Raw genomic sequence first — 13469 nt, 5'->3', positions numbered from 1 at the left:
AGGGACTTCCCTGGTGGCCCAGTGGTTAAGAATCCGCCTGCTAATGCAGGGGACATGGGTTCGAGCCCTGGTCCAGGAAGATCCCACATGCTGCGGAGCAACTAAGCCCATGCGCCACAACTACTGAGCCTGCGCTCTAAAGCCCGTGGGCCACAACTACTGAGCCTGTGCTCTAAAGCCCACGAGCCACAACTACTGAGCCCATGTGCCACAACTACTGAAGCTCGCACGCATAGAGCCCATGCTCTGCAACAAGAGAAGCCACCGCAATGAGAAACCTGCGCATCGCAATGAAGAGTAGCCCCTGCCTGCTGCAACTAGAGAAAGCCTGTGCACAGCAACGAAGACCCAATGCAGACAAAAATAAATAAATAAAATTAAATTAAAAAGAAACATAACCACAGTGTCATTATTACACACAAAGCCACAATTCCTTAATATCAAAATGCAGTCAGTGTTCACATTTTCTGATCTCAAATGATTTTGACAGTTTATTCAAATAGGGATCCAAACAAAGTTCATAAAGTGCAATTGGTTAATGTGCTTCTTAAATCTTTTACTCTAGAGGTTTTTCTCTTTATCCCTCCTTCCTTCTCCTTTTCTCTCTTTCTGTCATTGAATAAACCTGGTCATCTGTTCTTGAGTTTCCCACAGTCTGGATTTAGCTGATTGCAAGCCTGTACTATCCTTTATCATGTTCCTCTGTGTCCTTCATTTCTTGTAAATTAGAGCTAAAGTCTTCAACTTTTTATCCAAGTTAATGATTACTTTGGAACTACTGCACTGTCAAGATATACTTGGCAAATAGATGTGCAATATAATACTTCTATAATACAATTTTAAATTGTGCATCTTCACAAAAATAAAACCAAAAGATTAAAATGAGGCTGAGGGCTTCCCTGGTGGCGCAGTGGTTAAGAGTCTGCCTGCCAATGCAGGGGACATGGGTTCGAGCCCTGGTCTGGGAAGATCTCACATGCCGCGGAGCAAAGAAGCCCGTGCACCACAACTACTGAGCCTGCGCTCTAGAGCCCGTGAGCCACAACTACTGAGCCCACGTGCCACAGCTACTGAAGCCCACGTGCCTAGAGCCCGTGCTCCACAACAAGAGAAGCCACTACAATGAGAAGCCTGCGCACTGCAACAAAGAGTAGCCCCCACTCACTGCAACTGGAGAAAGCCCACGCGCAACAACGAAGACCCAATGCAGCCAAAAATAAATAAAATTTTAAAAATTAAAAGAAAAAGGAATTATGACCATTCAAAGACAAAATAATAAAATGAGGCTGAATTTTAAATTTAGACTTTTAATGAGAGGTAGGGAAAACTAAAATGATGTACCAATATGCTAGCATGTCAATCTTCTGTAAGATATAACTGATATTGACTAGTCTTTAAATGGGAAAAAGTTGAGGGCATATCTGTAGTATAAAATACCAATTCTCCTAATAAAGCCGGGAATAACTATGTCAGGTGGGTTTTTTGTGGTGTGTATTTTGCTTTGTTGCATAGGCAAGAAAGGAAGGCAGCTCTCTACAATGAAGTGAAAGAGAAGATACTTCATAATTTAGGGGTGAGGAAGTTTTTAGAAACAAACTACTGAAAGTGTGGTGAGACCATAGTTGACAGCAACTGTGTGTGGTACTACCTGATTTGCAACCTTCATTTTGCACTTCATGGAATAACATGATTATTTGGCAACAAAACTAACACCTCTCCTTCAGGGGAAGGCAGAACTGCCTAGTTATATTCACGGTCCTAGAAGAAGTGGCCCTCTAATAGAATGTTAATTTCATGGAAAATCTAGTAAAACCGCAGTTTACCTCAAACTTCATCAGCACAAAGTTTTAAGAAAAATTGGTCATGTTTATGGCAAGCATTGTCAAAGTTTTAAACTACAGGTCTGGTGCTACCCTGGATGCCTTGGACGACCCTCTTGCATCACTAGAACTGTCGATCGTCATTGCTGCTTGCCCTCATTCACTAATCCATGATGTCCTCTTGGAAAGCCATCCCCACTTAAACAACTGATGCCTAGGTGACTAAGAGCTTCCCCACCACTCTAGCCGAGTAGCCCAGGGCTAAGCACTGATCCAAGGACAGCCTACCTGGAGGCTAATGAGACTGTGCACAAAAATCAGCTTGGCCAATCAAATTCTGTATAGAAAGATCTAAATTTTGAAGGAGGAACGACTAAAAAATAAAGGAGCTAGTCTGTAGCGTAGAGAGGAGTGAAGCCAACTGCAGCAAGAAGCAGAGGTGTGATGAAAGAGATCCTGTGTGTCCTGGGGAGTTGATAGAGTAGTAGTAATCTAGAGCAGCAGCCAGCTTGCCTCTTCCAAACCCTAGGTAGCCTGTCAGTGAAATCCCTTTACCTTGAGGTAATTTGAATTTCCAGTTCTTGTAGCCAAAAAGCAAACTGGAACATGTGTCAATGTTTTTAATATTTAAAGGAAACAATTCGAAATATATCAAAAGATTACAAGTGAGCCATCCAAGTCAAATCAGTGGTTTTGGTGGTGTTGCAGCATCTTCTCCACCTGTGAAAATTGTTTATACTCATCCTTCAAGGAAGGTAGAGGGACTCTCGCTAGGGGCGTGGAGGTGGGGGTAGATCTCTCTAGGAAGGTGGTTTTAGCCTGGCTGCCTCTTAGAATCACCTGGGAAGCTTAAAAATTCTTGCCTGGCATCACCACCCACCCCACCCCCCTGAGCTTCAGATGATAGCTTTAGAACCACTGCTCCCCAGGAGATTCTGAGGTGGAGTCAGGGTTGAGAACCTCTAATCTAGAGACTATGGTATATTAGTCTGGACTCAGAAGTGAGAACTGAATGTTTTCTGCCTAAATCTTAGTTCCAGTTAACTGAGTGTCTTAACGTTTTTCCCCCCTCTAAAGTGAATCCTCATCTGAGAACTGTGTGTGTTTAAGGGAAAAATTCTTACTTTAATGTGCTAGTTAGTGAATGGTTTGAGGTTGCTGTATTGCAATCAGTCTTCAATACTTTAGGAGTAACTTTCCACGTGTGATCAATTTAGATGTAGTGTTTTTTAAAAATAAATTTATTAATTTATTTTTGACTGCACTGGGTCTTTGTTTCTTCACCCCTCGGAGGGAGGGGGTCTGGGGGGACTACTTTACATTGCAGTTGTGGTGGCTTCTCTTGCTGCGGAGCACGGGCTCTAGGCGCGCGAACTTCAGTAGTTGTGGCTCCCGGGCTCTAGAGCGCAGGGTCAGCAGTTGTGGCGCGCGGGCTTAGTTGCTCCGCCGCATGTGGGATCTTCCCCAACCAGGGCTTGAACCCCTGTCCCCTGCACTGGCAGGCAGATTCTTAACCACTGCGCCACCAGGGAAGCCCTAGATACAGCGTTTGAAAGCACAAATTCCACTCCATCTTGTTTTGTTCTAGTTACTTAAATTTAGCAGGTTTTATAGGCTGCAGGTAGGAGACTTGATTTGTTACCTTCATTTTAAGGCACATATGTTTGATGCTCAGTCTTAAAGCGTTTTACTAACGAACAGTCAAGAGTCACGTAGCTTTTACTTTTTAAGATTAGGCCCCAAAGCTATGTCTATTCGTTTAGCTTGCTATCTTACTACTACAGGCTGAGAAAAGCATGGTTTTCTAGTTATCCAGCGCCGCGATAGCCACGGCCCGGGTACCTGGGACAAAAGGAAAGGAGGCTCCAGAACAAGCTTGTCTTAACATGGGATGTTTCCTTTCTAGAACACAGACGGTACATAAAATGCTGAGTGCTCACTGTGTTTCTCAACTGTCTAAACCGAGCTGAACCCTCATGGGACGTGTTTGCCCCCTTGCCTTCCATCTTTTCAGGGCTAAAGTCTCGCTCTTCTTGTCGACAAAGTGTAGCAGCCACTTAGATAAAAGAGATGACCCAAACCAAACCGAATCTGTGCCATTAAAATGAGACTTGGCTATCAAGGTGGTGGGCATGCCTTTTTTTCTAACAGCCAAAATGAGGGGAGGGGAACGAACTATATGCTGCTACAAAACGTGAGGTAATATTTAAATTTGAAAACCAGGGCGGGGAAGGCTTTGCAGCTAAACGGCCAACCCTTTTCCGTTACTTGACTGGCTCCACGACCCCTCCCCCGCCGCCCGCCTTTCCGTACGCAAACATGGCGCCGCCCTCTGTGGCGTGGGTGGTGGTGGGGTGCCTCCCGGCTCCGAGTCACTGCCCACTGGGCCCTCTCCGCCGGCATCCGGCCGCGCCTCCCACCTTTCTGTACGGAGACATGGCGTCGCCCTGCGTGGGACCGGCGCCTCCGGGCTAAGAGCTGTCTCCGGCTGTCAGACGCTGAGGAGCGGCCGCCCTGGCCGCTACCCACCCGAGCCGGGCGAGGAGGACCGCTCGCAGCGCAGTGAGGGGTGCGGCCTTGGAGGGGCAGAGGCTGAACCGCCCTGCTCGCCGCGCATCCTCCCCGCCTCCGCCGCAGCGCCGGCCCCCGCCAGATTCCCGGCCGAGCGGCAGGAGGGAGGACGCCGACTCCGCTACAGGTGAGGGAAGCGGAAGCGGAGGCTGGCAGCCCTGCGGGGCCCGCACAGGAGGAACAAGGTCGAGATTACAGTCATTTCTTCTCCTTTTTCCGTCGGTCAGTTCCCCCCGATGTCGGGTGGAGGCGAGGAAGAGGCAGAGACGGCGGGAGGGTTGAGTCTTAGCGCAGCCTTTGTCCCACCCCTCGAGGCCGTCCTCCAGGCGCGCCCCGCTTCCCTCGCTTGCCCCCGGCCCGGCCACTCCCTCGCCGGCCCAAACAGTTGTTTACAACGGAATCCGGACGCTGGGCGTGAGTGGCGCTGAGTGCTAGGGGAGGTGATTCTCGCCGGCGCTGGACAGAGCTCTTTTCTTTTGCTGAAAGACCCTTTCTCCTGGGGAGTCTCTTGTGAGCAGCTTGGGCTCGGCTTGCGGCTCAGATAGACGGTCTTCACGGCAAGAGCGAGGGTCTTCTACCCCTCGGTTCCCTTTTTAGGCATAGCAGGGGGCTTGTTGAGTGAATGAGCACGCTGTACGCAGTTAAATGGTTCCTCGTTGCATCCTGTAGTCCTCTAATTATAGTTACCATTTGTGGGAAGCCTATTGTGCACCAGCTGTCGTTATGTACGCTCTGTCGTTTACACGTCCTCCAAACCCAAGAGGTAGGTAGCTGCATTTTACAGATGAGGAAGTTGAAGTTAACACTGCTAGTAAAGAGCCAGAATTGGAACCCAGCTATGTCTGAGACCAACGCCCATGCGTCCCGTTTAAACTGACATTAAAGAGATGACACAGCTATCAACAAATACTTAGTGGGTATCTGTTTGGAGGATATACTTATATGTGTGGAGCATACGTGGGGAATGTGGTTGGTCTGGCCCTTAAGAAGTTAAAAATCTAGGTGAAGAGTTTTTTAAAAAATAAGAACTTGTAATTTTACCATCTGACCCCAACCCATCTCTCCTTCTTCATCACCTGCTGCTTGTTCTTCTACTTATTTTCTTTTGCTTTCGCTTGTGCCCTTTGAGTGAAATGCTGCCCTTTGAGTGAAAGGCCCCCCTTTTCACCTCCAGATAGTTTTTTGTTTTTTGTTTTTGGCCACACAGCCTGGCTTGCCAGATCTTAGTTCCCCGACCAGGGATCGAACCCGTGTCCCCTGCAGTGGAAGTGCTGAGTCCTAACCACTGGACCGCCAGGGAATTCTCTCCAGATGGTTTTTAATTGGGTGAAATCCTACTCTTTTCAAAAAGACAAGCTCAAATGTCACCTTTTCTGGGAAGGTTATCTCAACCTCCTTCCAGGCAGAATTAGTTTCTCCCCCTGCTGTATTCCCCTAGTGATTTCATAATGCCATTAACGCTCAAGTTTCACTATATTTCCTTGTAAGAATGTCTCTCTCTCTCTCTAGACCATGCCTTTTCATCGTTCTATTCCTATTTAAATCAGGATATTTTGAATTGGATTTAAGGCAGTGATGAAAGCCAGATGTCTAATAACCATCCCTACAGGAGTTCAGAGAAAGGTGCAAACACTGGTGAGGTTGGAAAGTGACCTGGGAGGAGGTAGGCCATGAGCCGAATTTTACAAGGATGGGTTAGTTTACTAAACTTAGTATTAAAGACCTGGAAATCCTGATTTTCCTCCTTATTGCACAGAATGCGTTACTTCATCCTTCTGAGCTAATTCCCAGCATGTGAAGAGGATAAAATTAGACGTGTTTTTGTTGGTCCTTTCTCATAGAATATGCTGGTAATGTTATCTTTTGGGTCTTGGAGCATTTCCAGAGCCAGATAGGATTTAGGACAGAGGAGATGGGTGTCTGGAGTGGGTTGCTAGAAGGTAGAAGGGAACTACAGTAAAGCAACCTTCATATTAATAATACAGGCCTGAAATGTCAATTCCAATAACTTCATTCTGTTTAATGGGGGTATCTGATGTTCAGATAATTATATCAAGTGATTCTTCTCTTCTAATGTACAGAAGAGAGTCTGCCCAAACCTCCTGAAAATAGTCAACATTTCTTTTGATCCCTGGATTAACATCCAGGTGTGTAATAAAGTCTGTTAGTGCTTATGAAAATGTTTTGTGATCTCCAAGTGCTAATAGTACAAATGCTAATTATTTTCAGTATTATAAATGCAGAAAATGTTGTGTCTTTCTTTGCCCTTATTTGGAAACACATTAAGAATAGAGAACTCTAGGGGAAAAAAACTTGACAAAAACCATTTATAGTAATTAAGAGGTTACTATTCCAGGCCTTTATTAACCAGGCCCAAACCAGCGTGTTAAGTGTTACTCCTCTTCTAATCAGCAACTAAGACAATTAAAATCCCTCCCAACCACATACATTATGGTTGTCTGCAACTTCCTACTTTACTCACCATTTTTTCCTGCTGACTGGCAAGGAGTTAATAAAAATAATTTGCCCCACACGTTTTTCTTAAATGCTTCATGAGATTCTGTCTTCTGTTTGTCATCCCCAGGTGTTTTATCCACATAATAGGATCAGGGAACCAACTCCTCAGCCTAGTGTATATTTACTTCGAAGCCCGATGAAAAGCATTATTTCCAGAGTTTTCCTATCACTTCTCAGGACTGAAAGTAAAGAATTTAAGAATTGAATCACTCTTTGATTAAAATAGAAGCAGGCAATTTATAGTGTTACCTCCCAACAGTTTAAGGTCCTGTGTTCTCATGACATGGTACTCAGATTGGGACAGAGGTATTCGAACTTGTTACTCTCTGAGGTACAGGTCCATAAATTTGATAGTTACAAGTGTCATTTTACAGGTGATCTGTTTAATCATTGAAGTAGAATATTATAGCTGGATAAGATTTTAGCAAGCCCTTTGATTTTTACAGATGGGAAATCTGAAAGCCAAAGAAGTTAAATCATTTGTCCAGAGTCACACTGCTAGTTAGTGTCAGAGCAAGAACATTTTGGTTCATTTTCTTTTTCCCCCTAGGAAAGTGAATGAACTTAATTGAGAATGTCTGAAAACCTTGACAAGTCCAATATAAATGAAGAAGGAAAATCAAAATCAAATGATTCTGAGCAAGGCCTTGAAGATGCTGTGGAAGATTCTGATGAAGCTTTACAGAAAATAAAGTCGGGCTCTCCTAGCACCCAAAGAGTGCAAAGACCTCACTGTAAGCACATTTGACTTTGGTTAGAAGCAATATTTTCATTGTTTTCAGATGATATTTTTATTATGCTTCCTTGTACATGTGGCCTTGAACTAGGTTCTAATAATATGATAACATTGCCAATAATTAACATTTTAGCATTAGCAACTGACAGCCTAGTCACTTGTGGGTTTTCAATTGCATGAGAAATTAAAATTTTAGAATAATGTCCAGAATATTCCTGCTTTCCTCCAGCCTCAGTGACATTCCAGTTTGCCTGAAATGCTCTGAGAAATAGGAAGGTTGAGTGCAAATTGCAGCTTTAATTAAAAGAGTGTTTGAAAAGCCCAAGGCAGGTCCCAGCCAGGACTGTGCTTGTGCAGGTTGAAAAAAAAAGTTTTTGACTGTGAGTGAGTTCACCACACCCTAACTTCACTGCCTGGGGGCTTAGTTCCCACGAGGCTGAGGGGATTCACTTTGCTAACTGTGTGTGGTGAAGTCATTTCAGATCCCTGGCAGGGAGCAGGCTTCGTAGATGAAAGGGTGGCAGTTTCCGCATGCATTCCCAGCGGTTGCTCCAACTCATGTCTTTTATTAAGAACACTCAAGGTTTTTGAAGTGAGTGCAAAAATGAAAGTTTTAAGAGGGGGTGTCATAGTCTAAGAATGTTAGTGTTGATGTTATCTCTTTAAAGTATAGATGATCAGTAATCCTTCATATTTGGAAGAAGTACAAACATTTTGGGGTTTAAGGTGTGTTTCTTTTAAAATGATAAAAGCCCCTCCCAGGTAATTTATTAGTCAACAAAGTATTCTTATAGCAAACATTGGTGGACCCCATTTTATTGTGGTTTATTATCACATAGATTTTGATCAGTATACTGCTAGGTAGGTCAAATTGTGTTCAGGGAAGGAAACATGCTGTTAATAACAGCCTATCATGCATGTGTTAGGCCTTGTCTCCAATATGTACAGTTAGAAACCATCTGTTTTCTCGTTTTTAAAATGAGGAAAATACACGTTATCTCTTAGGGTCGTTGTAAAGTTTAAATGAATTCATGTAAAGCCCTTAGAACAGTGCTTGGCACATAATAAATGCTCAGTAAACATTAGTTGTTAATACTACTGCTACTAACATGTCATCTGTTACATTTATTTACTTATTATAAAAAAAAAATTTTTTTTTTTTGGCCGCATCACACGCCTTGTGGGATTTTAGTTTCCCGACCAGGGATTGAACCCACACCCTGCGCAGTGAAAGCGCAGAGTCCTAACCACTGGACTGCCAGGGAATTCCCCCATCTGTTGCATTTAAAGATACCGAGGACTGATAGCTGTAATGTGGCTGTCTATGGCCAATATGGTAGTTTTATCACTTGCAGTTTCTGGTAAAGAAGTACCTTTGGTTTAGATCTTCAGTTGTTCTTTGATTTATGTCCTTGTCTTTGGCATCCTGTCAGTTTGATGGCATGATTCCAAATTAATGTCAGGCCAACACTAGACTATCTGAAATTGTATATGGTTATGTCCTTAAGGCAACTTATCCTGGGACCCATGATCAAGAGTTGGGGAACCCAGGAGCAGTCAAAAAAGTGTATCAACATGTGTGTGTATGTGCATTTTTCTAGGAAGAAGGTCATGGAAGCTTTCATTAAATTCTCATAGAGATCGATATCAAAATGAGGTTTAAAATCAATGACCTAAAATATTGTTTCTGGCTTTCTTGCTCTTTCTCCTTGTAGTAATAGGTAGGTATAGGGCTGTGGACTCCAGTGGTAAAACTAAGACCCCATAGTCTGGGGACCAGGTCAGGAGACATCACTGCCTGCATAGAGCATAAATAAGAATTCATAAAATATGAAATTAGCTGTTTGCAGACATTTCTCCCAAACTGAATTTATAAGTAACCATAAAATCACATCTGGGATTCTACAAATTAAAAGCAAAAAGATAGCCTTTAGCCTTGCAAACTATAATACAGAGTAATGTTTTAAGGGTAGAACTGCTATTGGTAACTGTGATACTGTGATTTATAATAGGAAATACATGTTTGGTTTTTGTCCTGTTCCTGGCACAGAGCTGCTAAACTATTGGAATTTCCTAAGTGATGAGAGCTAGAAAGATGGCTTTTGTTATGCTGACTTGGAAAGCACCTAGGTAACCTAACCAAAGGATGGCAGCTTGTTTGCCAGGGGACTCAACCTTGTGATTAGAGGGTTGGAACTTTCAGTCCCACCCACGCACCCCCCACCTCTGGGGAGGAGGGTGGAGCTGGAGGTTGTATCAGTTGCCAATGGCCAATTATTTAATCAAGTTTGCCTATGTAATGAAGCCTGCATAAAAACCCAGAAGGATGGGGTTCAGGGAGCTCTGGGTTGGTGAAGACGTGGAGGTGCTGGGAGAGTGGCACACTGCTTCCCCATACCTTGCCCTATGCACCTCTTCCATCTGGCTGTTTCTGAGTTACATCCTTTTATAATAAACCAGTAATCTAGTATGTAAAATGTTTCTGTGACTTCCATGAGCTGCTCTAGCGAATTAATTGAACGCAAAGAGAGGTTATTGGAACTTCCCATCCATAGCCAGTCTGTCAGAAGCAGAGGTGACTTGCTACTTACTAGCCATGTCATTTTGGTTACTTAACCTCTCTATGCCTATTTCTTTATCTGAATGGGGACAATAGTAATTCACTGTTAGTTCAAAACTAGTTCATGTTACTAGGACTGTTAGAGGATTAAATGAGATACTATTTGTAAAGCATTTTAGAACGGTGCCTGGTTCATAGGAAGCAAAATAATGTGTTTGTTTAAAACAAATAGACTTATTTTGATAACATTTAACATCAGTTTATGGTAAAAACTCTCAGCAAATAAAGAAGAGAACATCCACAAAATATAAAAGGACATTTAGAGACTCTTACAGTTAACATCATACTCAATGGTGAAAGAATGAATGTTTCTCCCTGTAAGTTTGAGAACAAGACAAGGATATTTACTCTCATTACTTCTAATTAAAACTGAACTGGAGATCCCAGCCAGGCAATAAAAATAAATAAAAGGTATCCAGTTAGGGGGAAAAAAAAAAAGTGACAATCTGTACTTGGGACTGTTGTCTGAAGTGGGGGTGGGGGCAGGGGGCACAGTCTTGTAGGACTGAGCCCTTAACCTGTGGAATCTGATGCTGTCTCCAGGTAGATAGTGTCAGAATTGAGTTGAACTGTACGACACCCGTCTGGTGTCAGAGAATTGCTTGGTGGTGTGGGGAAAAAACCTTCACCCCACTTCCCCTGCATGTAATGGAATTTGGGTTCAGAACTTTTAGTAACAGATACAGAATGTAGAAAAAGGTCAACATCATCATTCCTCTGGTTCTGACCAGTCTGGGGTCTCAGCATGCAGTTACCATCCTCCACCGGGGTGGGGGCCTTAGTTCCTGCAGAACTCAAAGATATGTATCACATTGTTACGCATATCTTACTAAATTACTGAGATCTGTTCAAGAGCAAGCACTGTGGCCAGGCTTACATCACAGAGTGGCTTAGGTCAAAAATGGCTTCTTGGGACTTCCCTGGTGGCGCAGTGGTTGAGAGTCTGCCTGCCAATGCAGGGCACACGGGTTCGAGTCCTGGTCCAGGAGGATCCCACGTGCCGCGGAGCACCTAAGCCCGTGCGCACCTAGAGCCCATGCTCCATAACGAGAGAGGCCACCGCAATGAGAGGCTCGCGCACCGCGATGAAGAGTGGCCCCCGCTTGCCGCAACTAGAGAAAGCCCTCGCACAGCAACGAAGCCCCAACGCAGCCAAAATAAATAAACTTATAAAAAAAAAAATGGCTTCTTATGTCAAGAGAGTCATGCCTGGTTCTTCTTCTCTGGAGACCACCTACCCTATCTGCTTACAGTACTTGGGGACTATGCAGACATCCTGTTTCTGCTTAAACTTCAACTCACTGATTTTAGCCTTTGCCAATGATCTTGCCTGCACCAATATTACCCTTTTATTCTAATGGTGATTTTTTAAAATTGAAGTATAGTTGATTTACAATATTGTGTTAGTTTCCGGTGTATAGCAAAATGATTCAGTTATGTGTATATATATATATATTTTTTCAGATTATTTTCCTTTATACATTATCACAAGATATTGAATATAGTTCTCTGTGCTATACGGTAAATCCTTGTTGCTTATTTTATGTATAATAGTTTGTATCTGTTAATTCCATACTCCTAACTTATCCCTACCCCTCTCCCTTTCCCTTTTGGTAACCATAAGTTTGTTTTTCTGTGTCTCTGAGTCTGTTTCTGTTTTGTATACAGACTCATTTGTATCATTTTATTTTTTTGGAGTTTTTTTTAATATACTTTTTAAAAAAAATTTATTTATTTATTTATTTTTGGCTGCATTGGCTCTTTGTTGCTGTGCTTGGGCTTTCTCTAGTTGCGGTGAGCGGGGGCTACTCTTCGTTGTGGTGTGTGGGCTTCTCATTGTGGTGGCCTCTCTTGTTGCGGAGCATGGGATCTAGGTGCGCGGGCTTCAGTAGTTGTGACTTGCAGGCTCTAGAGAGCAGGCTTAGTAGCTGTGACGCACGGGCCCAGTTGCTCCGCAGCATGTGGGATCTTCCCCGACCAGGGCTCGAACCCCTGTCCCCTGCATTGGCAGGCAATTCTTAACCAGTGCACCACCAGGGAAGTCCCTTTAATATACTTTAATTCTCTGCTCACAATGCACCTTTTGCTCTAGCATTTAATCACCTAGTTGATCAGTAAAAGTTGCCATATTCAGATGAAAAACATCAATTGTTATTCCAGTTAATATTTCCCATTTAGCATTTTAGTTTATTAAATCAGGTCCTTATGAAATTCATTAGATAGATGCGTGACACCGAGTTCTTACCTTTCTAAAGTGCAAGACCAGACTGAATTATGGTGTCCCTATATTTAGTTAATCAGTCAGTGTTGATTGAGTGCACACTGTGTAGCGGGAGTCCAGCAGTGAACCAGGCACACATGTTCTCTGTCCTCCTAGAGCTTGCAATCTAGTGAGGAAGATACTGTAACAAACCATTTCCACACAGTGTAATATGTTCAATAGATAAGCTTTACCCCTTGCTTCACTGTACTCAGTCTATAGTATAGCTCTTTGGGTGACATTTGCCATCTGCCCTCAATAAATGTCCATCCACTTGTGTGACTGGAAGCATCTCTTAGAGTGTGTAGACTTTTCCGGTCCCAGAACCCCTTAGTGAAGAAAGGTGAGAGTAAGCCATTCTGAATTAGACCTTCATTTTATTTTGGAATCTGTTTGCCAGGCTCCCAAAGGGCATGTTTAACTTAATGAGGTTTTCAGTTTCTGTAACAGAGCGTCAGTGCACAAATGCTGTAACAATTTAGCGACAGTTTTTTAAAATATTTATTTATTTTTGGCTGCGTTGGGTCTTTGTTGCTGCGCACGGGCTTTCTCTAGTTGCAGCGAGCGGGGGCTACTCTTCATTACAGTGCGCAGGCTTCTCACTGCGGTCACTTCTCTTGTTGCGGAACATGAGCTCTAGGCACGCAGGCTTCAGTAGTTGTGGCACGTGGGCTTCAGTAGTTGTGGCTCGCGGGCTTTAGAGCTCAGGCTCAGTAGCCGTGGTGCACGGGCTTAGTTGCTCCATGGCATGTGGGATCTTCCTGGACCAGGGCTCAAACCCGTGTCCCCTGCGTTGGCAGGCGGATTCTTAACCACTGCGCCACCAGGGAAGTCCCTACTGTACAGTCTTTTGTATCTGACTCTTTCACTAGGGATAATGCTTTTAGGATTCATCCATGGTTTTGCATGTGTCAGTAGTTTGTTCCTTTTTTATTGCTGAGTAGT

General features: G+C 43.6%; 1 protein-coding gene across 14 annotated transcripts in view; it reads left to right on the top strand.

Moving 5' to 3' along the window:
* The first annotated feature begins 4243 nt into the window (after window positions 1-4243).
* The window catches only part of TCP11L1 (t-complex 11 like 1), a 30570-nt gene continuing 21344 nt past the window's right edge, over window positions 4244-13469 (top strand). For 4 of the 14 annotated variants that reach the window (XM_082343788.1, XM_082343791.1, XM_082343789.1 and 1 more), the window contains exons 1-2: window positions 5939-6026; window positions 7459-7642. In XM_082343788.1, coding sequence (XP_082199914.1) covers window positions 7483-7642 — 160 coding nt within the window. In that variant the 5' untranslated portion in view covers window positions 5939-6026; window positions 7459-7482. The other 10 variants (XM_082343795.1, XM_082343794.1, XM_082343797.1 and 7 more) reach the window with 10 other exon arrangements.

The sequence above is a fragment of the Balaenoptera borealis genome (genome assembly GCF_965194805.1).
Source record: "Balaenoptera borealis genome assembly, chromosome: 11".
Taxonomy (NCBI): domain Eukaryota; kingdom Metazoa; phylum Chordata; class Mammalia; order Artiodactyla; family Balaenopteridae; genus Balaenoptera; species Balaenoptera borealis.
Note: the sequence above shows the minus strand (reverse complement) of the source record. Positions and strands in the feature narration are given on the sequence as shown.